Consider the following 23,687-nt stretch of genomic DNA (forward strand, 5'->3'; position numbering starts at 1 on the left):
CCACTTGTCATTTTTTTTTTTGGGGGGGGGGAATAAACCACGAGTGCTTGTTCACATACAATGCCTCTGATTTCTTGCCTCATGAAGACAGAAGAGAGGAAGGAGCGAAGTGAGTGATAATCAGTAGTGTGCACCACTATGCATCTTGTTTTCATTAAACCACAACTATTTGTTAACTATGGTTTAACATTATGTGCAAACCAGCTCAGTTTGTCGTAGAACTTCACAAAATCTGATACTGTCCTCATGAGCACATCATGCTAAGCCAATTCAGGACCTAGTATGAACGAACAAACTTGTGGGTTTCTGGTAAGGGGACTGCTGTTGTTTTCAAACAACCAACCATTTTATATGTTTATTTGTTTGTTTGGTCATTCTGCTCCAGTGCTGAGCTAAGTCAAGGCATATCACAAAAATATTTCCTGAATATAATTATATTTCATTTCATTTCATCTTTTCTTCTGTTTGACTTTCCATTCCATTATATTGTTTTTCTTATTTATACTGGACCTTAGTACTATACGATATATTTATCTTTTCTTCTTTTTAGTTATTCATATTTGTCTGTAATTTTCATTTCATTTTTTTCTTCTTTTTCTTTTTGTATGTTCATTTATAATTTTCATTTTCATCTGGGGGTGTGGGTGTTTGTGCAGTAAAATTGAAATAAAAATGAGTTTTAAAATATTTCCTGAATATCTTAGAATATTTTATATCTGCAGTTCTGGTCCCATGGTACCTGATTTTAGTATTTGATATTTGACAGCACATTCAGTAATGTTTGGCAGGTGAGATGCAATTGTATTTAATACTGATGTGGATTTTGTATACAGTGGTAATCACAGCAGCCTAGTATGTTAGCACTTGTCTTGCAGCAATAGGCAGGAAGGTATTGCATGCAGGAAAGTGAGTAGGCTGGCTGAGAATGGATGGAGGATTCTAGCCTTCAAAGGAATGTGAAAGAGGAGTCAGTCCTGGGCATGCTCAGCATGCCTCCTCTCTGCCATGCAGATTCCATTCAGCCTCCCCCACCCCTTAATTTGCCGCCTGGGGCATATGCTCACCTGCATCCCCTCTCAATCCAGCCTGGGTGTACTGGATATACGAAATGAAATTCCATTCACATTTCAAAGTTTGAGATATGATACTCAAGCGATGCCTTCAAACTCTCAAATGAAAACTGTCACGTTTAATATGTGGCTGGCAAAAGAATGCTAATATTTGCAGTTACTTGCTTCAGCTTGAAGAGCTGTATCAAGTTGTTATTCTCAAGACCATTGTTTTTTCCCCTTTAAGTCTGTACAGTGGTACCTCGGGTTAAGAACTTAATTTGTTCTGGAGGTCCATTCTTAACCTGAAACTGTTTGTAACCTAAGGTACCACTTTAGCTAATGGGGCCTCCCACTGCTGCTGTGCCGCCACCACGCAATTTCTGTTCTCATCCTGAAGTTCTTAACCCGAGGTACTATTTCTGGGTTAGCAGAGTCTGCAACCTGAAGTGTCTGTAACCCGAGGTACCACTGCATAGTAAACATAATGGATGATATGCAGGGTTAAATTAAAGCTAAAGGGACCCCTGACCATTAGGTCCAGTCGTGACCGACTCTGAAGTTGCGCGCTCATCTCGCTCTATAGTCCGAGGGAGCCGGCGTTTGTCCGCAGACAGCTTCTGGGGCACGTGGCCAGCATAACTAAGCTGCTTCTGGCGAACCAGAGCAGCACACGGAAACACCGTTTACCTTCCTGCCAGAGCGGTACCTATTTATCTACTTGCACTTTGACATGCTTTCGAACTGCTAGGTTGGCAGGACATACTCAAAGTTGAAATCAGTGAACTTAAGGCTGAGATAAATGCATTCAGCTTTTGAATGACAAACATTGCATTTAATATTTTGGTGGCCAAAGGATGCTAATATTTACAAATACTCACCTTAGCTTGGTGGAATATATAAAACCTTGTTTTCTACAGTAAGCAGTTGGGAGTTGTTGTTTTTAAAAACTCAATCTAGTAAAGATAATGCTATCCACTGCCCAATTTGGGAGCACGCTTCAAAACCTCTGTCCATGACCTTCCCACAGGGTTTTCTATCTGCAGTTCGTTCTAGCAGCCTGAAAGCACATGCCCAGACTAGATGAATTAGTGCCACCTGCCTTAAACATTCTCAGCATATCCTTTAGATTAGATTAACAGTTCAGACAAGGCAGGTGTTCAGTTCCTTTCAAGTCTGAAGCTCTCCGTCCATCTGGCCTTCATTCGTGCAGGTCTGAACTTTTTCTTCCTTTTTGCAGTCACTTGTGCCAAAAGGTAGGACTCTGAGCATATCCATTTTCAGCTGCAAACAAAATAGCTTGCACACGTAGGATGCTCTGTTGTTGTACGTGTCAACAGAAAGTGCTTCCAATACAATGCACATTTGTTTCTTTGTTGTCACTTAATGTGTGGCTGGTGTAAAGCTGTGTTCTTCAGACTTGGGTCCCGAGATGTCGTTGGACTACAACTCCTGTCATCCATGGCTGCTGCCTAAGCTGTCTGGGGGAGATGGGAGTTGTAGTCCAACAATATCTGGGAACCCAAGGTTGGGGAAAAATGTTGGTGTAAAGAGGTGGGGATTGGACAAGCTGTAATGGGTTTTGTGGGGTAAGTTGTAAGGAGAAGAGGGGGTGGTTTGGAGAACTGGATGGGGGAAGTGGGGTGGGTGAGTGAAATGAGGAGGGGGAAAACCCATAGAAACAGAAAAACAACAAGAAATATTTAGGGAAAGGAGGAGAAGGTGCTGATGCACCACATATAATGGAAATGGTTCTGGACCCCCATACAAATTATAAAATCCTATAGCTTACAATTGATAAGAACCACTTTCCTGCAAGCCCTACACACGATACCTGGCTTTCATTCTCATTTTGAATAAGTCAGAGGCTAGCAGCCCTTTTAAGCCTTAAGGAGTCCTCAAATAAATTCCTTCCAACTAACAGGAACTTTCATATAACTTCTGTGACTGAAGTGCTTCCATATTGGGGTAGCTCACAAATGGCCATGTTATGGTAATAAAGTTAGGCTGTTGGGGTTTTTTGTAGTTTTGTTGTTGTTGAAATAAACAAAACAGATCAAAATGGAGAAAATGTATGCATTAATAAATAATTACAATTATGCCTCATAAATAAACAGGTGAAACGCAAATAGGGTTAGAAAGAAATCCATAGGTTTTTGAAACGATGGGCTCAGTTCATCAAGCAAGCCATTCCCACCTCCTGTAGCTTCTGCCCTTAAATTTGCCTTTCTTTCCGAAAGGTTTTACAAGTCAAATTTCCAGAATTGTATCCAAGGTTAGAGACAGATTCAAATGGCTTGGAATATTTCAAAACCTTCCGTGAGCATAATCTGTTTAAACCCTCTCTCACTTACAGCGGTTTTAAGGAGCTTAAGCAATTTGAAACCTGTAGAGCATCTAATGTTGTTTAAGCTCCACAAAGCCACTTTATGATTCAGCCCCAGCAGTTTTATATCGCTCAAATGCAAATTACGTTGGAGCCCATCCCACCGGGATGCTAAGCGGTTCTAATTTGGGCTTTAAAAATGAACTCGCTTTACTCCTTCTTTTCCGAGGTGCACTAAGGCCTTTGAGTGTCTAAAACAGGAATAGCTCTCTCCACAGCTATTTCATTCATCCACAGGTCCCCTGACTCGCATGGTGTAGAGGGCGTGCTTATCAAATTTGCAAATGACACTTAGCTTAATGCTATGGAAGATGGAATTAGCATCCAAAATTATCATGGTAGGCTGGAATATTGGGCAGAAAGGAAACCAGCAAGATAATTTGCTTTTACACCATGCTATGTTTTTCTATCTTTTACCGTAAGCCACTTAATATGTTTTTTTTTATGTTAAGCAGTCGAGCCAGTTTGCTGCTTAGCAATAAATAAATGCAGGACTTTATGCTCATATGCATAACCCAGGTATGGGGAACATCTGGCCCTCCAGATGTTGCTGAACTACAGTTCTCATTATTCCTTGATATTGGCCATACTTGCCTGGAGCTGGTGGGAGTTGGAGTTCAGAAACATCTAAATAACCAAAGGTGTACACCAGGAATACACAGAAACTTGATCTCACAACCTTCCATAAGCACACACACACACACACACACACACACACACCACTTTCACTCTCCTACCAACACACACACACACACACACACACAAAAATCATATGGGCACACATGCACCTATCACACATGCAAAGACAAGGAATATGACCTCTAAATGCTCCTTCAACTATATGGGTCCCCATATATTTAGGGTTGTATAATTTAACACCAACATCTTGAATTGGGTTTGGTAGCATATAGATAGTAAGTGCAGCTTCTGCAAATTTGCACCATGCAAAATTATGGCAGCTTCTTGACTGTCTTCAAGAGTAGTCCCATGTAGAGTGCATTACAGTGATCTAGGTTATCAGAAGATGGATGGTTGTGACCAATATTAGGCTTGCCCAAGCCACACTAAAATCAGTGAGACCAACACTCGAGTCCTAATCATGCTTACTCACAAGTAAGTTCCATTTATTTTGTCGTGACACAGTTTCATTGCAGCCTACTTGATTAAAGGTGAGTTCTACTGAACTTGAGGGGACTTCATGTGAATAAGATCAAGAATGGTATTGGAGCCCCATCGCTTTTTAAAGTTAATTTTCATTGTCAGATAACAACCAGTAACAACTGCAACTGAATAGAGAACAAAAGGAGTTACAGGTTACATGTATCATATCGCAGAATAAGAAGGAACAAGCAATAAAGGCGGTGATGTAAAATCTCATCATGTGAGTCTTCATCTAAATGAGTTTCTCAGCCCAATTGGTTTTAATGGGACTTGGGATTTCATTATTCTCCCTTTGCAGCACTTAAAGAAATCGTGATTGAGGTTCAGAAGTGGCCATACAATTAAGTGCTTGTAGAGCGGAATGAATAGGAAGGAAAGTACAATGCTTTAAGAGAAAGAAGCATTCCGTAATTTGTAGCACTTGTTTTCAAGAGAAGTAATAGAAAGTTTGATTCACTTTGGTCAGGAGCTGGGAGCCTTTTTCAGTCCAAGGTTATCATTCCCTTGTACATAATCTTCTGGGGGCCGCATGGCAGCAGAGGTTAGGGCCAGAGGCAAAAAGTTAATGGGGCAACTGCATTGACTCCTACCTCTGTAAGTTGACTATATTCCAACCATACAAAATTCAGATGCGTAACTCGCAATCCAGTCAAGCAAGCGAGAGGAGTAATCGCATATGAAGGACACATCCCAGAAGGCAAAAGCACTTGAGGAGGTCACAGAGTAGGGCCAGAGCGTTCCCTGGGCATGGGATGTGACCAAGCAGTCCTAAGGTGTAGGACGTTTTTTCTCCGCAAGATTAGTGACTCTGCATTTTTCTCTCGACAGGTGGAAACTTCCCTGAAGACTTTTCGATACTATTTACAGTGAAACCTAAAAAAGGGATCCAGTCCTTTCTTTTTTCTGTCTACAACGAACAAGGCATCCAGCAAGTTGGTGTTGAGGTGGGCAGATCGCCTGTCTTCCTGTATGAGGATCAAAATGGGAAGCCTGCACCGGAAGATTATCCCCTCTTCAGAACGGTCAACATTGCTGATGGAAAGTAAGTGAAAAATGAAGGTGGATATGGCATCCAAGGTGGTGGACAGAATTAATACCTGCAGCCAGATGATCCAGACCAGGATTCCACCACTCCCTCCCCAAATTGTGTTTTATAGAAAATTGGAAGCTTATCAGGAATTCCTCAACAACAAGTTCAGTAATAGCAAACAAATTTCCTTCAAGGCCAGATTTCCCACCACTGCTGATCTTCCCATACAATGCACAGTTACAGTAGAGTGTTTGGTGGGTGGTACCATTGAATGCAGGGACAAGGGTGGCACTGTGGTCTAAAGCACTGAGCCTCTTGGGCTTGCCAGTCAGAAGGTCAGTGGTTCGAATCCCTGCAACAGAGTGAGCTCCCGTTGCTCGGTCCTAGCTCCTGCCAACCTAGCAGTTCGAAAGCACATCAAAGTGCAAGTAGATAAATAGGTACCGCTCTGGTGGTAAGGTAAATGGCGTTTATGTGTGCTGCTCCGGTTTTGCCAGAAGCGGCTTAGTCATGCTGGCCACATGACCCAGAAGCTGTCTGCGGACAAACGCCGGCTCCCTCGGCCTATAGAGTGAGATGAGTGCGCAACCCCAGAATCGTTCGCAACTGGACTTAACTGTCAGGGGTCATTTACTTTTACCTTTACCATTGAATGCTGACATTCAGTGAATGTAGGGTGGTTGACAGTGAAGTTCAGCAGGCCTCACCTGCTGAGTAGGATGGAAAATAAATATTTTGAATAAATATAATTGGTCACCCCCCCCTTAACTATTGGAACAGTGGAACCTTGGTTGTCAAATGCTTTGGAAGTTGAACATTTCAGCTTCTGAACGCCAACAACCCGGAAGTGAACGCTTCCATTTTCGAATGTGCCTCAGAAGTCAAACAGCTTCCAAAGCATGTTTCTCCATTTTCTTCATTGCAATTGGCAAATGGTGATTGTGCCTCGGTTGTTGAACGTTTTGGAAGTCAAGTGGTCTTCCAGAATGGATTATGTTCGACAACCGAGGTTCCACTATATTCGCAAACATTCTTTGGGGAAAAAATCATTCCTATTTTACCAAAATCAGTTATGTTCTTGTGCTAGGTGGCATCGGGTAGCCATTAGTGTGGAGAAGAAATCCGTCACTCTGATTGTGGACTGTAAGAAGAAAACCACGAAACCACTTGGCAGGAGTGACCGAGCAATTGTTGACACCAATGGCATCACAGTCTTTGGAACAAGGATTCTTGATGAGGAAGTTTTTGAGGTAAGTGTTCAGACAACAGATTTTGTCTGTGAATACAGTACTTGCAAAAGAAGAAAACTGCAGGCGTTCATCTCAACTGTCTAGGACTATATCAGTATAAGGCTTATGGAAATCACATTTAGAAGGCCAGCTTACTTTGAAAAGAACACTTGGCTTTCTTTCATGGCTGATGTGCAAAAAAGAGAGAAATTAATCTCACAGATGCCCCAAAAGGGATGAGTTCTTTATTTATACAATGTGCCCAACACGTTTTGGCCAAAAATATCTTTCTCAATAGCTCATGTCTTTGTTTCTTACTGAACCAATCTCAGAAGTTTCTGTTGCTGTGAGTAACTGATAGGGTCTTCTTTCACAGTTGCCTAGGCATAAGGATCTTTTTAAAAAACCATTTTGTTAAGGTAACTGGAATTTGCACTCCTGCTAATTGGAGAATACCCACAACTGAGGTTGGATATTCTTTAGGGGTGCAGAGTGGATTTGGGTGAATCTGGGTGCTTCTGAGAGCTTCTAGACTTGTCTGAGGTGAAGTGGAATCTGTATATGGTGCCCAAGGCAAAGTTGAGATCCCCAAAGCTTTGTGGCACCTTGATGATTAAGACATAAAAAAATTCACTGCAGGCAAGTATATGCTAAAAACAAAACTAATATCTCTAAGCTCACTGTATAAGGAAAATACCAAAGCAGGGAGAAGGGAAAACTCTGTTGTGATTGATAAGTTAAGATTGTAATAAGAGAAACTGATACTACTTGGACTGACCAATCCCAGGGCTTTGGGAAAGATATGTTGAAGTAAATAAATAGCTCTGGTCTCATGAACTTCTTTCTGTTTTGCAAGTTCTATCTCTATGGAGCAGGTAGATCATTAAAGGAGTTCTAAGAGAGCAGTTAGAGAAAGACTTTTCTTTTGCATGAGTCCTAAAGACTTTACCTTCCTTTTTTATTTTGAAAAATTCTACACTTCTTTTTTTCATTTGTTTTGGGGTCTTTGTTTCCTGCTTGTTCTTATTAGAGTGAGATAGGAGGAAATTATCAATATATAATATATCAGTTATTTCACTCTTTTTTGAGGGTGGTTGATAGCCCATCATGAGGTTAATAGGAGCCGAAAGGTAAAGGTAAAGGACCCCTGACAGTTAAGGCCAGTCACGAATGACTCTGGGGTTGCGGCACTCATCTCACTTTACAGGCTGAGGGAGCCGGTGTTTGTCTGCAGATGATTTTTCCGGCTGATGTGACCAGCATGACTAAGCCGCTTCTGACGCAACGGAACACCGAAACCAGAGCAGCGCACAGAAATGCTGTTTACCTTCCCACTGGAGCAGTACCTCTTTATCTACTTGCACTTGACGTGCTTTCAAATTGCTAGGTTGGCAGGAGCTGAGATCGAGCAACGGGAGCTCACCCAGTCATGGGGATTCAAACTGCCGACCTTCTGATCAGCAAGCCCAAGAGACTCAGTGGTTTAGACCACAGCGCCACCCTAACTTCCTTCAAAAATATATTAATCATTGGGACTTACCTGGGACTGGCATTGAACTTAGTCCCACTGAACACAATGCAACTCAGTTTGATTAGATTGCATAGGGTTGGCTACCAGTCAGCAAAGGGGCTTCTCTCAAACATTTGCTACTCATTAATAAACTACGTAAATGGAGATGTGGAACACACACACAAAAAATAAAGGACAGAGGGAAGCTTGTGGAAGGAAATACCTCAGAAAAAAAGAAGACTGATCTTTCTAAGTGAAATGTCTTTCAATCTCAACTAACCATAGAGAGAATCACTTTAAGGTTCCATATAGATAGTATTTTACACCCGTCCAATTCAATAAATGGAGACAGCCATTTTATCACCCATTTTATACCTCACAGGTGCATGATGTGTGGCATAATTCTCCCTGCCTCTTGGCAATATGACACAGTAGACTGGATTTTATTTGGGTTAAAATGACTACTCTCCCTGAGATTCTTTGGCAGTTGGTATGGGCTGTCTGGTAGCTGGCTTTCAACATTCAGAACAAACAGGGGGAGAGGGATGCACAGCACCTCTGTGGCTTATTTGAATAGCCAGCTTTCAGCCTACGTATTTTCCTCTACAGGGTGCTGCATGCAATGCAGAGGTAGAAATGGCACAAGAATATTCCTCTGTGGAGGTGCATTTTGCGTGTGGAATATGCATGCGCCTCTTGCGCTTCCTTTCCCTCTGTTTGTTTTGAATGTTCAAAGCTGGTGTTACGTCTAAGTAAACTTAAGATTGGGCTGAAAGCAGGGCCTTTTTTCAGCCAGAAGTCACTGGAACTCAGTTTTGGCACCTCTCAGATGGGTGCCATTGCCATTATAAGGGAACAAGGGAGGCATTCATGGTGAGTTCTGGCACCTCTTTTTCTAGATAAATCACCCTGGCTGTATGACTGTGATCCAAAGCTGAATTACTTGGAAGCTTATTTTGCCTTAATCCGTGGCACATAGAGACTGAGAACACTCATTGCAAACATCTCAGGGAGATTGCTGGAAACAGCCTGTGTCTCCAACATGCCAACAAAATATAGCATGGGCCATCGTGTCATTTAGGTGCCTGGCATGCAGTGTTTTTACGTCGGTGTCAGTCACCTACTAAAAGGCCTCACACTGGTATAGAAATTCTCTGGGCCAGGCACCAGAGTCACTTGATAGCCCCCGTTACATGTTATGGCCACAGCATGGCTAAATCATCACAAGGAAGCCATTTCCAGCAGTTTTCACATGATGCCTATAACATGTGTGCTGGCTCTTGACTTCTAGGAAAATATGTATAAGATAGACGTGTCCATGTCTGTAAATAAGTGCAGGATTGCAGCCTTCCTTGCAGTTGAGGCGAAGGTGGCCCTGAAAGAACTCTTGTTTATGACTCTGGCCTTCTGAAGTTTATTTATTTCATAAATCTTTCCAGTAACTAGAGAGGATTTGGCAAAAGGAAGTATATTTTTCCACTATTTAAAAGCCAGGAAGAAGGATTATACAGAAGACTGAAGCACATCTGTTTAGAGAAATGTATATGGGTGACTGAACTCTATATAGGAGGTATTGCCTAGAAATATTATTTTAACAGACTGCTGGAGGACATTTATGTTTTCAGGCATCTGATTTTTACAAGCCTATCATCTGCCAGTGAAAATATTCCAGGCTGAAAAGAAAGGCTGTAAGAATAGATGTGGTGGTGCTTAGTTAAGTCTTTTTGCTTCACACAGAGGTCATGAGCAAGGCTAATAATAATAATAATAATAATGGAAGATGGCAAGATCCCCAAGGACGTGATGTACTGGCTTCAGGCACCAGGCCCATTGGCAAACCAGCACTGTGTTTCAAAGATGTCTGCAAGCATGAAAGCTGGCAAAATCAACCCTGCTGTGTGGGAATGCCTTGCAGATGACCGCAGTGCCTGGAGACAAGTCGTGCATCATCATCAACAACAACAATGTGTCCTCCTTTGGTTTGGAGCCACATTAATTCCTGGAAAGTATACAGTTACTTCATCCTTATGAATTCCACACATTCTAAGTTGCCCTCAAAAATTCAAGGCAAATTTGAGCACTATCCTTTGGCGATAAAACACAGCCACAAAAGGATAGCAAGCAATCCTCAGTGGTGTTCACTTGTAGGGTCCCCTCTCCCAAAGTGAAATTTGAAGTTAATTGGGAGGTTCTGCCTCAGGAGGAACATCTGAGGAGTTTTGAGGGAAACTGGATGGATATCGTGAAATTTATCTCGGCAGGTTTCCACATTCTTCCTTATATAGTTCTTACAGGAGGGCCCTGGAAAGGCTCACAAGTGTTGGGGATCCAATTCATTATCCAACAATGAATTTGGCTCTCTGTGATTGGTTGCAGTGGTAGAGCTGTCGAAAACCAACATCACTTGGTATTTCATCACAGTGAAATTTGAGAGCTGTATCAATCAAAATGATTGAGCTTGATGTGATACAAGGATGGGGAACTTGTGGTCCTTCAGATGTTGTTGGACTGCCATTTCCCATAATCCCTGACCATTGACCATTATGGCTGGGGCTGATGAGAGTTGTAGTCCAACAACATCTGGAGGGCCATAGGTTCCTCACCCCTTTGCCTGTGATATTTGAACTGTGGTGCCCATATCACACATGCAGACCATCAGTTCAACCCTATTCAGGCAATATAGCTCCCATTTTGACAAACTCAGGAGCACGGAGTGGGGTCGTGCTACGAATATGTGCTTCCTGGCACCCACATATAGGACGTACATTTCAACACGCAAAGGCTTCTTCCCTGTTGATGTTCACTTTATGTGTGGGTGGCAAGGATTAGGGCTAGCTGCTGCATGAGATATCTAGGGTGTGACTACAGGCATTCCCTTACTTGCACACGGTTGTCTTGTGCGTGAATGCATATACACGTGGTGCTGGTAAACAAATAAAGAAACAAACAAATGATTGCTTACCTGAAATGGCAGGTGAGAGCTGGAAGGTCCTTGTGGCTCATGAGGAGGCCCTCTCAGAGTCCAAAAAGGACATCAGTGAGTCAAAAGTCCAGGAAAAAGACTCCAAGTGCTTCAAAATGGCATGTGGGAGCTCTCACTGCTGCCACACTACCCCGGTCAACAGCTGTTGGGTGAGAAGCTGTATTTACTGTAGCAGGCTCCTCACTTACATGCATTTCACTTAGGCAGACTCTGGCCCGGAACATAACCCCTGCGTAAATGGGGAGTCACCTGTACTTGGTGTCATGACTCTACTTTCAGCTCTTGTTATGCTCTATGTTCAGTTATAACATCTGAACAGGATTTGGAAGTTGTAGTTATCAAGCACACACACGATACACAAATGAACTCACAGCCTCACTGATAGCAGCATGCTAATATTAGTGAGACTCAATTTTCAAAAGACATAATTATTTGAGAATGGGAGAACAGGATGAAGACTACAGGCTTGATTTGCTTCTGCTGTTTCGTTCTACAGTATTATGTTGACTCTGAAAATATAATCATTGGGTTTGATGACTAGCAGAGGGAGATTTAAGCATAATTCCTTAGAAGTGGAATTCATCTTCCCCAAACACATTCCAGGTACTAATGGATTTCTTGTGTTTGAATAATAAAGAAATATTGTTCCACATACTGGCTGAAGAAAATAGGCATTAAGAATATATATCTCAGAAGGGCTTCAGTACCCTAGTATATAATCTATTATACATATGTTGTTATTCAAACACTTGAGGTATATTTTTCTACCCACCTTTCAGTGGAATCTGTGTTCTAAAAAGTATGGGGGGGGGAATGATACGTGCGGTACGGAGCGAAGCATTCCAGCAAAATTTGGAGCTTAGTATAGTAGAACTGAATAGTACCACTGCTGAACAGAGAAGGAGGAAGCAAAATTGCCAGTGACTCATTAGAGAAACAACGTAACTGCCTGTAAATGCTTTATTTTGGATGCAACTATTCAGCACTGAGAACAGCAGCATTTTCATAGGATTAAGAATAGCTGTAGGAATTTACACACATGTAGAAAGAATGTAGAGGTTTTGGTGTGAGGTAAATACTTATTGGAATAGTGAGCCATTGGTGTGCTGGTCTAAAAAATAGGAGAACTTAGGGGCCCCATCTGTTCAGGGCATTTCAAAGATGGCACACAACTGGGCATGAGATGGGTCTTTGCGCATTTTACCCTCAAGCTCACTCTAAATGCTATAACTCCCTGAGAAGCAACTTATTCTTTCTACTCACCCATTTACAGCTCAAAAGTGGCTATGGAAAATTGTGAACTTGGCCAGCTTTGTTGTGACTGAATAGAGTTGTCCCTCTATTGGCTGTTTAAGCTTTTGAGGGTTTTAAAAAATACTTCACAGTCCCTTCCTTCCTGAGCTGTTGGCCATCTGACTAATTAAGGTGAGCAGTAGCAACACATTCCCCCTCATATGGCTATTCCGTTTACAGGTGACTGACACAACTAAGGAAATCCAGGGTGTAATGAAAATTAAAGAGGGAATGAACAAATAGGTGAGGATGTACATCTCAGCAAGGTAGATGGAGGTATATGATGGGTTAGGTGCGTGGATTCAGGTGGATTGAGTGATACTTTGGGAGTTCAGCGATTCTCAACTGTAGTGGCCTTGCATTAATGCCACATCACTTATGGGTCCTTCTTAATATCGTCAGTGAAATGTGTGCTCCATAGCTCTCACTGTAGCACGTGCTTTCTGTGTACCCAAGAATACCTTCTTGCCCCAGCTTGTACAATGCTACCCCAGAGCACTGCTGTAACCTAGGTCAAAGCTACCTATTACAATGGCAAGTGAATTTGTTATGTATTGAGCTGAATCCTAGAACAATAGGATCCAGAATGCAGCAGTCTGATTGGTCCACAGGAGCCACCCAATCCAGCTCCAGGTAGAAGTGAATCAGTGACCTGATTGGCCTGCAGGAGCAGCCAATCAGGCTTCTGGAGGAGGTGAATCTGCAACCTGATTGGCCTACAGGAGCAGCCAGGAATTAGCCAATCATGCGGGGCCTATTGTGTAAATAATGTGTATATATAGCTAGACGTTTTGGGGAAAGTTTCATTCATTGCTACTATGAGCTGAATAAAGAGCATTGAAACTCACATTTGACTCTGAGTGTATTTCAGTATTCAAGGAAGTAGTAGTTACAGCGATGGCCAAAATCAAACCTTACTAGGAGCAGAAGGGAAAGTATTTTGCAATGAGCTTGAACCCACCCCGTTCTTAACACGTTCTCCTGAACCAGATTTCACTGGAAACTTGTCCACTGTGTCTCAAACACTTTATTTGATTTTCCACACTATGACATCTAGGGTTTGGCTGGGAGTGGAATAGGGAGTGCCAAAAATACCAGGGGAACTACTGTTCTGACAGTATTGCCACTGGGGATGAAAAAAAAATGCACTTGAGATGTTTCCATTAAATATTTCTTCCAGATGCAACTATATTTGTTCTCCCTCCCCCTCACCCCCGTTGCTGTGGTTTTCTGGACGACTATGATGTATGCTCGCGAATGTATGCATGTGGTGAATGTAATGCAACTTTGAACCTTAAAAATAGAGACGCAGCTCATGTTACGAGTCTGTTTCTCCAGGATCTTTCTCACGTTACAGGAAACAATGAGAAAGAAATCATGGCCAATTTGTTCTTCTTTCTTTTGGGCTTCTGCAGCAATTCATTAAGGCTTGAATTCATTTATTTCCTCCATGGGGAAATGTGTGAGGTGTGTGTTTTTGTATTTTACTCTAGAGCTGATGCATGCCTCATTGTGGAGAAACATGACAGTGGAAGTGTGAAAGGAGGAAATGTGACCTGCTCTTAGGTCTCCCTTTCCCTCCCTGCCTTCATTTGACTTCCCATCATATGCAAAAGAGCTTTCCTTGTGGTATTAACTGTGGTATTATCACTGAAGAGCCTTTGGTGATGAGAAGCAGCAGCAACAACAACAAAATCAACGTTTTATGTATAACCAAAATACAGATTCATTTTATCTAGGACCGCCATTGAATTGTGGTGGTGAAGGGAAGCATGTTTTATTATTTTTATTATTTTATTTTTCTTCAGACCCATTGTTTGTGAATCTGGGACAGGCAAAATGCAAATCAGTGAAATATGATCAGCTTGCATTGTCCAACTCCTCTAAGCTTCCTTTGTACTAGAACAGTCTCCAGGCATCGCTATGAATCTAAGAGCATGGTTCGTAGCAAATGTGTGTCACGGTGTACCTCAGGTTCTCCACGCACCCTGTCAGAAGCGTCAGTTCTCTTGTAGACAATGGGTGGGATTTGTGACATCTCTGTAAAGCACAATCTCACACATTGTCTTCTCAGGAGTAACTTACGTTCAGCTCAGTGGGGCTCAGTAACAGGTGAATGAATACAAAATTGTATGCTAAGACTGATTCTCAAACCTTTATTGGCATATGTACAAGATTCCAGTAGGGTTCAATACAAAACAAAACAAAAACAAGAAAAAAACCCACTCAATTCCCCCCCCCAAAGGAAAAACCCTGCATCTAACACTTACCGTATTTTTTGCTCTATAGAACGCACCCGACCATAAGACGCACCTAGTTTTAGAGGGGGAGAACAAGAAAAAAAAATCTTTCCCTCTCTGCACAGCGCCCCTTCAGCGAAGTGGCAGGAGAAATGGAGCCCCTTCCATTTCTCCTCCCGCTTCGCTGAAGGGGCGCTGCGCAGAGAGGGAAAGCTGCACAGTGCCTCTCCAGTGAAGCGAAGCCAGGAGAGCAAGAGGGATCAGTGTGCACCCACCCCTCTCGCTCTCCAGGCTTCAGGGATAGCCGCCCGAAGCTGCGCTTCGGAGGCTTCGCGTTGCTTTCGCTGAAGCCATGGAGCCTGCATTCGCTCCATAAGATGCACACACATTTCCCCTTAATTTTTGGAGGGGAAAAAGTGTGTCTTCTAGAGTGAAAAATACAGTAAGTTAGTGTTGTATGGCATTCATGAATCCTAATACAATGATCTCAAGAATGCCTTCCTTGAAGTAAGCCCCATTAGAATTAATAGGACTTAGCTGTTGAAGGCATGCTTAGGGAATGGACCACAATTGTGTCATGATTGTTTAGCACAGGCATAGGCAAACTCAGCCCTCCAGATGCTTTGGGACTACAGATCCCATCATCCCTGACCACTGGTCCTGTTAGCTAGGGATGATGGGAGTTGTAGTCCCAAAACATCTGGAGGGCCGAGTTTGCCTACGCCTGGTTTAGCAGAATTTATAATCTTGAGTGTTAAACATGCATCACACAATCTGGTTACAGTGGTACCTTGGGTTAAGAACTTAATTTGTTCTGGAGGTCTGTTCTTAAGCTGAAACTGTTCTTAACCTGAAGAACCAATTTAGCTAATGGGACCTCCCGCTGCTGTCGCGCCACCGCTGTGCGATTTCTGTTCTCATCCTGAAGCAAAGTTCTTAACCCGAGGTACTATTTCTGGGTTAGTGGAGTCTGTAACCTGAAGCACCTGTAACCTGAAGCATCTGTAACCCGAGGTACCACTGTATTTATGTCAATAAGCAGAAAAGCTGGACATTTAACCCCACCAGAATATAGGGTACCTTACTTCTACTTACTCTCTTTGGACATTTGTGGGTATATTTTGGGGACTTGATCCAGGCCAAAGTTAAGCAACGTAAAGCTGCATTCTTGCACATTTTTATTTGGGAGTAATTCTCACTGAATACAGTGTGATTTACTTCAGTGTAGACATTGCATCAGGTTGAGCCTTATGCCCCATTGCTTTCAATGGGACCTAAACAATGGTGTTTCAAAGTGTTGATTTGGCTTTAGTCTGAACCTCAGTTCTCCAGATTCAGTTATAAGATACCTGCTGGGTTAAAAGTATCTTTGAAGAGCGCTGTTGCTTGGTGCGTTAAACCAACAACCCAGAGAATATTTTTGCATATAAATTGGCTGATGTGGTCAGTGAGATAGGACAGAAAGTAGGTGCAGAGCAATGGTTAGAATCTTTGACCCAGATATTTTCATCTCTCCCCCACACTTTTGCAGAGGGTTTTCATGTTTTCAGCAATCAAAAACAATCTACAGTTTTACAGTCCACCCTTTGGATTCCACCTCCTTATTCTGCTGAACATGCATGAGAGGCCCCAGAGAAGATTTACTTTGGAATTTTCAATATGAGAGGTCAAATAAAATGTAAAGGACAAATGGGCTGATTTACGCACATACATTCATGGAGATGCAGCACTTGAAAAAGGGTAGATGAACCCTTAATGAACATAAGCACCTTACTGCAATTGACCACCCCAGCAGGTCAAATAGGGTCAATTGTATAGGTAGATTTTGGAATGATCTGGCAGTCATATGGGCAATAATACCAATTATACTTATGTAAGTGATGGACCTGATCCAGTCAGGTGCTGAATGCTCTTAACTCCTACTAATAACACTTTAATCAATGCTAGACAGTAATGAGCCCTGTTATAGGGCTAATCAAATCTTAGGCTTCAGTGAGCTGAACATAACAAGAGTTCAGAAAGGGACGTGCTCTTCCTTGACCCTGTGCAAGCAGCATTGCACAGCTAGGAAAATGCATGACTGGAGTAATTCACAGTATTCTGAAAAACCAGGCTTGCTGGGCTGAATGGATCGTAATGTTTGGCTCCCCGTGGCAAAGGCTAGGTAAACTCTGAGCCAGCTAAAGTTAGACACTATTTGGTCTTGCTGAATCAAAAGCAAGAGAGATGCCTTCTTAATTCTTAATTCTTCTTAATTCTTCCTTCCAAACCAGTGAGACTAAATTGTTCCATTTTGGTTCCCTCCCCTCTCCCATGTTTTATGAAATGGTACTTCTAACCCAAACTTTTATTCCCTGTTTGTTTATGTATTTTGCCTTTCTGGATGCAGTAGGACCCACAATGCTAAATAATAATAATAATAATAATAATAATAATAATAATAATAATAATAATAATTTATTATTTATACCCCACCCATCTGGCTGGGCTTCCCCAGCCACTCTGGGCAGCTTCCAACCGAATATCAAAAACACAATACAGCATCAAACATTAAAAACTTCCCTAACTTCAGTTGTCTTTTAAAAGTAAAATAGTTGCTTATTGCCTTGACATCTGCTGGGAGAGCGTTCCACAGGGCAAATTGAGAAGACCCTCTGCCTGGTTCCCTGTGACCTCACTTCTCACAGTGAGGGAACCGCCAGAAGGCCCTCAGCGTTGGACCTCAGTGTCAGGGTAGAACAATGGGGGTGGAGATGCTCCTTCAGGTATACAGGACCGAGGCCATTTAGGGCTTTAAAGGTCAGCACCAACAATTTGAATTGTGCTCGGAAACGTACTGGGAGCCAATGCAGATCTCTCAGGACCGGTGTTGTATGGTCTTGGCAGCCACTCCCAGTCACCAGTCTAGCTGCCACATTCTGGATTAATTGCAGTTTCCAAGTCACCTTCAAAGGTAGCTCCATGAAGAGTGCATTGCAGTAGTCCAAGCGGGAGATAATTAGAGCATGCACCACTCTGGCAAGACAGTCTGCGTACAGGTAGGGTCTCAGCCTGTGTACCAGATGAAGGTGGTAGACAGCTGCCCTGGACACAGAATTAACCTGTGCCTCCATGGGCAGCTGTGAGTCCAAAATGACTCCCAGGCTGTGCACCTGGTTCTTCAGGGGCACAGTTACCCCATTCAGGACCAGGGAGTCCTCCACACCAGCCTACCCCCTGTCCCCCAAGAACAGTACTTCTGTCTTGTCAGGATTCAACCTCAATCCGTTAGCCACCATCCATCCTCCAACTTCCTCCAGACACTCACACAGGAACTTAACTGCCTTCATTGGTTCTGATTTAAAAGAGAGGTAGAGCTGGGTATCATCCGTATATTGATGAACTCAATACCAGAAACAAGTTGTTGGGGTGGCGACGGCAGCAGAGCCGCCACGATAATTCCCAGCTAGATGAGTCCTTGTTGCTTACCAATAGATGGAGAGCAGTGAGATGGTGGGGAGGTTGGCATGGTGCAAACACACTGACGTGAGTGCTGGATTGACTCTGCTGGTGACTTTGCATCTCTGCAACCTCCCTGCTAACCTGCCTCTACTTCTCAGGAAACAGTGGCGGTCCACCTGCTGGGAAACTATCACAGAGCCTCTGTCCCACCGGGCATCCTGCTTCTGGTTGAAACAGCATGATCCTATGTAATGTGTCTGCCACAGAATTCAGTGGGACTTCTAGACTATTGTGTATAGGATTACAGCCTTGAAAAGGCCAAGGGAGAAGAGGCTTATCTACACACACACACACACACACACACACACGCCATTATTAGAACAGGGATTGTCACCACCCATTAGTGGGGAAATGTCTAATTAAACCTTAAGGAACACAGACACATTCAGGCCCCAACCCCATGTCCTTATTCCCATCATCCCACAACTTTCCCATGTTGACAAAGCAGGGTGAATCATGGGCTCTAACAGCCTAAATGCGTCTACTCATGTTTAGGCAAATGCAATTAGAAGTCCATGCAGACCTTCTCCTACATTACTCCAATGTCCTATTCAATACTACTACTACTACTACTACTACTACTACTACTAATTTTATTGTTTATACCCCACCCATCTGACTGGGATGCCCCAGCCACTTTGGACAGCTTCCAACATGGCTTCCAACATATATAAAAACATAATAAAATGTTAAACATTAAAGATCCCATTTACAGGGCTGCCTTTAGATGTCTTCTAAAGGTTGTAAAGTTAGTTATCTCCTTTGCTCAGGAGTCGCATAGCTCCATAGCCTCCAACATGTCTCCAATGAAAATAGGGATGTCCTGAAAGAAGCGGCACATTCCGGGATCAAATCATAAACAAGGACAGCTTCTGTAAATCCAGGACTGTCCCTGGGAAATAGGGACACTTCCCAGGGTCTGAAACACATGAGGGACTGGGGAATGAGAAGGTACATGACATAGGTGAGGACATCGAGGGCAGGGCTTATATGCACCACCACCGCCTGCACCCCTGTCCACTTTATGAGCAAATTCAAGAAATTGTGTTATATAAACATTAATAATTTTAATAGTAGTACAGTCATACCTCAGGTTACAGACGCTTCAGGTTGCATTTTTTCAGGTTGTGGACCGCCGAAACCCGTAAGTACAGGAACGGGTTACTTCTGGGTTTCGGCGGTCGTGCATGCGCAGAAGCACTAAATTGTGCTTTGCGCATGTGCAGAAGTGCCAAATTGCAACCCGCATGTACGCAGATGTGCCGCTGCAGGATGTAAATGCTGCAGGTTGCGAATGTGCATCCCACACGGATCACGTTCGCAATCTGAACCTCCATTGTATGAGTAATATAAAGGTGGTGGTTCAATCTTTTCTTGGTTTCCAAAGTTTTATTTAAAATGATTCGGATACCTGCTATGCTGACTACTTCATTATAGGATAACAAAGAAAGGACATTACCATCTTACAAAAGAGCAGAAGAAAGGAGTAGCATTGTTTACTTGCCTGTGGCCTTGATGCAAGAATTTCTTGAATATTCCCAGTGAACCATCAGTAAAGGGTTGGTAAAAAGTGGTACTCTTTAATACTTTGCCAACTTTAAGGATTTGTCACTCTTTATTTACTACAGATGGTGTGAATAACATAAGACTCAGCTGCGAGAATAGAGAACGTGTCCTCTCCAGCAGCATATTAGTAAAATCCCACTAGAACAATTTGCAGAAAGAGTATTTTTCCCAGCAATGCTTCCTCTTGCAGAAATAATGGTTTTTAGTTTAGGTTGCATTATTCCTCTTCCTGATTACTCTAGCCCTTGTTTCTTAATATGTCCCTTGTTTCCGTGTTTCCTAATAGCTACGAGAAATCCTTTAAATTCCCAAACTCTCTTTCTTCAGTAAATTGCCAAAATCCCAGTTTTGGCTGCAAACTTCCATTCTGATTCAGGAAATCCATCCAAATGCTACTCTTTTTTTTTTTTTTTTTTTGCTCTGTAAAGCTTTTACAAGCATAATCGTGCATCCTGGGAATGCATGATTGCAATAAATGAAGTATTAAGTATAATTTGTGGTCTGATTTGTCATATTAAAAAGAAAAGTCAAATTGTAGGAATTCTTGTACTCAAAAAATAGTACTCACACACTGTTTCCAAAGACTGGTCAGCCAGTTCAGTAGTTCTCACATCTGATCTTTTGCTCATTAGAAAAATTTAGTTCACCTTTCTGCAACTTCATGCCCTTTAGATATTTCAGACTACAACTCCCATCATCTCTGAGCATTGGTCATGCTAGCTGGGGCTGCTGGGAGTTGTAGTCCAATCTAGTGGAATTTTTATGAAATAAATCTCTCATCCAATTACCGGTACTTAGTTGTTTTCTTCCATTGTGAAAGTGGATGGTATTTTTTCAGCCTCATTCCCAGAGCACTGGAGAATTTGGCACTGCCTCTGGGACTGGTAAAGATGCTCTCGTCTCCCCTGCCCAGTCGCTGGTTGCTTTACAGAAGGCAGGATGGCTAGCTGAGCTCCAAGGGTAACAAAATTTTGGCTATATGCTATTTATGTGTATATGTGGTGCCCTTGGAACCGCACTGGGCCAACTGTATAGAGTACTAGGAAAGAATTTGAAAAAATAAATGCCTTCTTTATTCAAAGCTATCTAAGTAATATCAGTGTGCACGATGAAATGGTATGAGGTGTGGGGAGAATTAATTTCTGTTTCCCTCTTGGTTTGTTTATTTTTTTAAAAAAAGAAAAGAGCAAGATGAGAAGAAAGCTTCTGGTAATTGCTCTGCCTTCAGTCTGTTTTTTTTAGGAATCTGGGAATAATTTGCATTTTCTTACAGTTCCAAAACACTGTGTGTAGCCAGAGTGTTTATAATTTAATTTATATGTTAGCATTATAACATCTCAGTTGTAGCCTGCTGTTGAAGCTTGGCAAATCCTGGGCATGGGATTCATTAAATCCTCCGCTTTGATCTAGTGTGATAATTGATCGTTTAACATTTTTGAAGAAATGTTGCACATGAGGCACCAAAGATTTGTGGCAGTAAACACATGCATATTATCTTATGTGTTTATTACATAGTTCGATGGCTCAAATAACACTCTGCCTCTCAATTCAAAGGTTGGGCTAAGCTGGCAGCGGGCAATAAAAGAGCAAATGAAATCCTGTGGTTCATAAGTGTATTGTACATTTGTGTCTCTTTAGAAATCTCCCTCGTCACTTCTTAGTTAATCCACGTCTTCAGACAGATGTACAAAATGAAGGGTTTCTCAGAGGGGGTGGGTGGCCTTTGTTGGTTTTACTGAGCTGGTTCACACTTAACACTTAACCTGTGCACACAATATACATTTGAAGCTCATTTGAAACACATTTCCCCCTCAAAGAATTCTGGACATGATAGCTTATGCCTCATCAAGTTACAACTCCTAGAAGCCACTAAGAAATTACAGTGTCCAGAATTCTTTGAGGGGAAAGAATGTGCTTTGAATGTGTTTGAAAGGTACCATGTGTACATAGCCTGACAAACTATGGTCTAGCTTGAATGCTTCAACATGTTGGCTGCAGAGATACAAATGGCTAGGGTTTAGACTTGCATGAGAATTCAGAGATATTGAAATTAGGGAAATAAGAAATGTAGAAAGAAGGACTGAGACACTGTCCTGAGGAAGAAAGGGCAAAGGAAAGCTGTCTTCCAAGTTTCCCCACAAACCAGGACTTTTTTCAGCTGGAACTCACCGGAACTCAGCTCCGGCACCTCTCAGGTAGGCACCATTGCCATTATAAGAGAACAAGGGGAGTTCCGGCACCTCTTTTTCTAGAAAAATAGACCACAAACTATGTTTACGTGGTAACAACTGGGTCTGTGTGCTATGGAACAGATTCTGTAAAGTGGGTGTTGGGTCTTCTCAGTATATAGAGACAGGTACTTGCTACTGCCTCCTGAAAAGGAAACCAGTAGGGTCAGGATGTGGTAAGGTCATCAAAGGTAGGCTAGATAGTAAGACCCTGAGGCAACATTTGATCCTGTTAGAACCCTCCAAATATGGTTCAAAAATGTAAATTTCCATTTTTGGCATGAAACTGGCTTGTGCTTCCCACATGGGTCCTGACTAACTAGGGGCGAAGGAAGGGGGATGTGGTGAGGGCAGACTGCTCTGGGTGTCACCACGGAGAGGGGTGACAAAATAGTGGGTGGCACTCACCACAGGGCCTGCAGTGCTCCCGAGCCACGTGTCTCCCCTGGGCACCTGGTCAGCTTGCTGTGCCGCTGTGACTAACCAAAATGAAGAAGAAGAAATGTGGCTGAGAAATATGGAGACATGGCTAAGGTGAAGGAAAAGGTGTGCTCTGATAGATGTTCCCAGGTCAGGAACAGGCTTGGAAAGGATGAGCAGTTCAGTGAATGCAATACTTAATGGGATAGACCATTAAACCATGAGTGGGGAAGGCCACTGGCAAAGGACAATGAAATGGAACAATCTCCTTGACAGAAGACCAAACAATGTGGGGACTCAGAAGTGCTTGGTTATATGGAAAAGATGAACCCATTAAGGACAGGGCTGGGTGGAAGGGACATTAAATGTTAATTGACTTGAGTGGGAAGCATCTCTGGTCAATCGAAACTCACGGTCAGTTGTCCAAGGCATCTGTTCCAGGGAAAGATGGAGGCTTTTCCTAAAGGCTGTAAAGAGGTAAAGGTAAAGGTAAAGGTACCCCTGCCCGTTCGGGCCAGTCTTGCCAGACTCTAGGGTTGTGCGCTCATCTCACTCAATAGGCCGGGAGCCAGCGCTGTCCGCAGACACTTCCGGGTCACGTGGCCAGCGTGACAAAGCTGCATCAGGCGAGCCAGCGCAGCACACGGAACGCCGTTTACCTTCCCGCTTGGTAAGCGGTCCCTATTTATCTACTTGCACCCGGGGGTGCTTTCGAACTGCTAGGTTGGCAGGCACTGGGACCGAACGACAGGAGAGCACCCCGCCGCGGGGATTCGAACCGCCGACCATGCGATCAGCAAATCCTAGGTGCTGAGGTTTTACCCACAGCGCCACCCGCGTCCCTTAAAGGCTGTAAAGAGACTTAATCCAATTTGGGTGTGTGTGTGCTTGCTGGAGTATACGTATTGTATTGTCACTCCGCTAGGAGTAATTAATGCTGAAATAAGATGCAATAGATATGGTAGAGTTTCCAGGGACTAATTAGGCTTGCACTTACACAATTCTTTATGCCTGTTGGTTATTGCAGGGAAGTTCCCCTGCATGGCATTTACCATGGAGAATCCCCCCCCCCCCCCTGGAACTGTTAGGGC

At 42.9% G+C, this 23,687-nt stretch overlaps 1 protein-coding gene across 4 annotated transcripts in view; it reads left to right on the plus strand.

Moving 5' to 3' along the window:
* COL11A1 (collagen type XI alpha 1 chain) overlaps window positions 1–23,687 on the plus strand; it is a 257,133-nt gene that overhangs the window by 35,941 nt on the left and 197,505 nt on the right. For all 4 annotated transcript variants that reach the window (XM_077928425.1, XM_077928428.1, XM_077928426.1 and 1 more), the window contains exons 3-4: window positions 5,425–5,638; window positions 6,714–6,876. In XM_077928425.1, the coding sequence (XP_077784551.1) occupies window positions 5,425–5,638; window positions 6,714–6,876 (377 nt within the window). The remainder of the gene's footprint in view (window positions 1–5,424; window positions 5,639–6,713; window positions 6,877–23,687) is intronic.

Source organism: Podarcis muralis, chromosome 5 (assembly GCF_964188315.1).
Source record: "Podarcis muralis chromosome 5, rPodMur119.hap1.1, whole genome shotgun sequence".
In the NCBI taxonomy this organism is placed as follows: Eukaryota; Metazoa; Chordata; class Lepidosauria; order Squamata; family Lacertidae; genus Podarcis; species Podarcis muralis.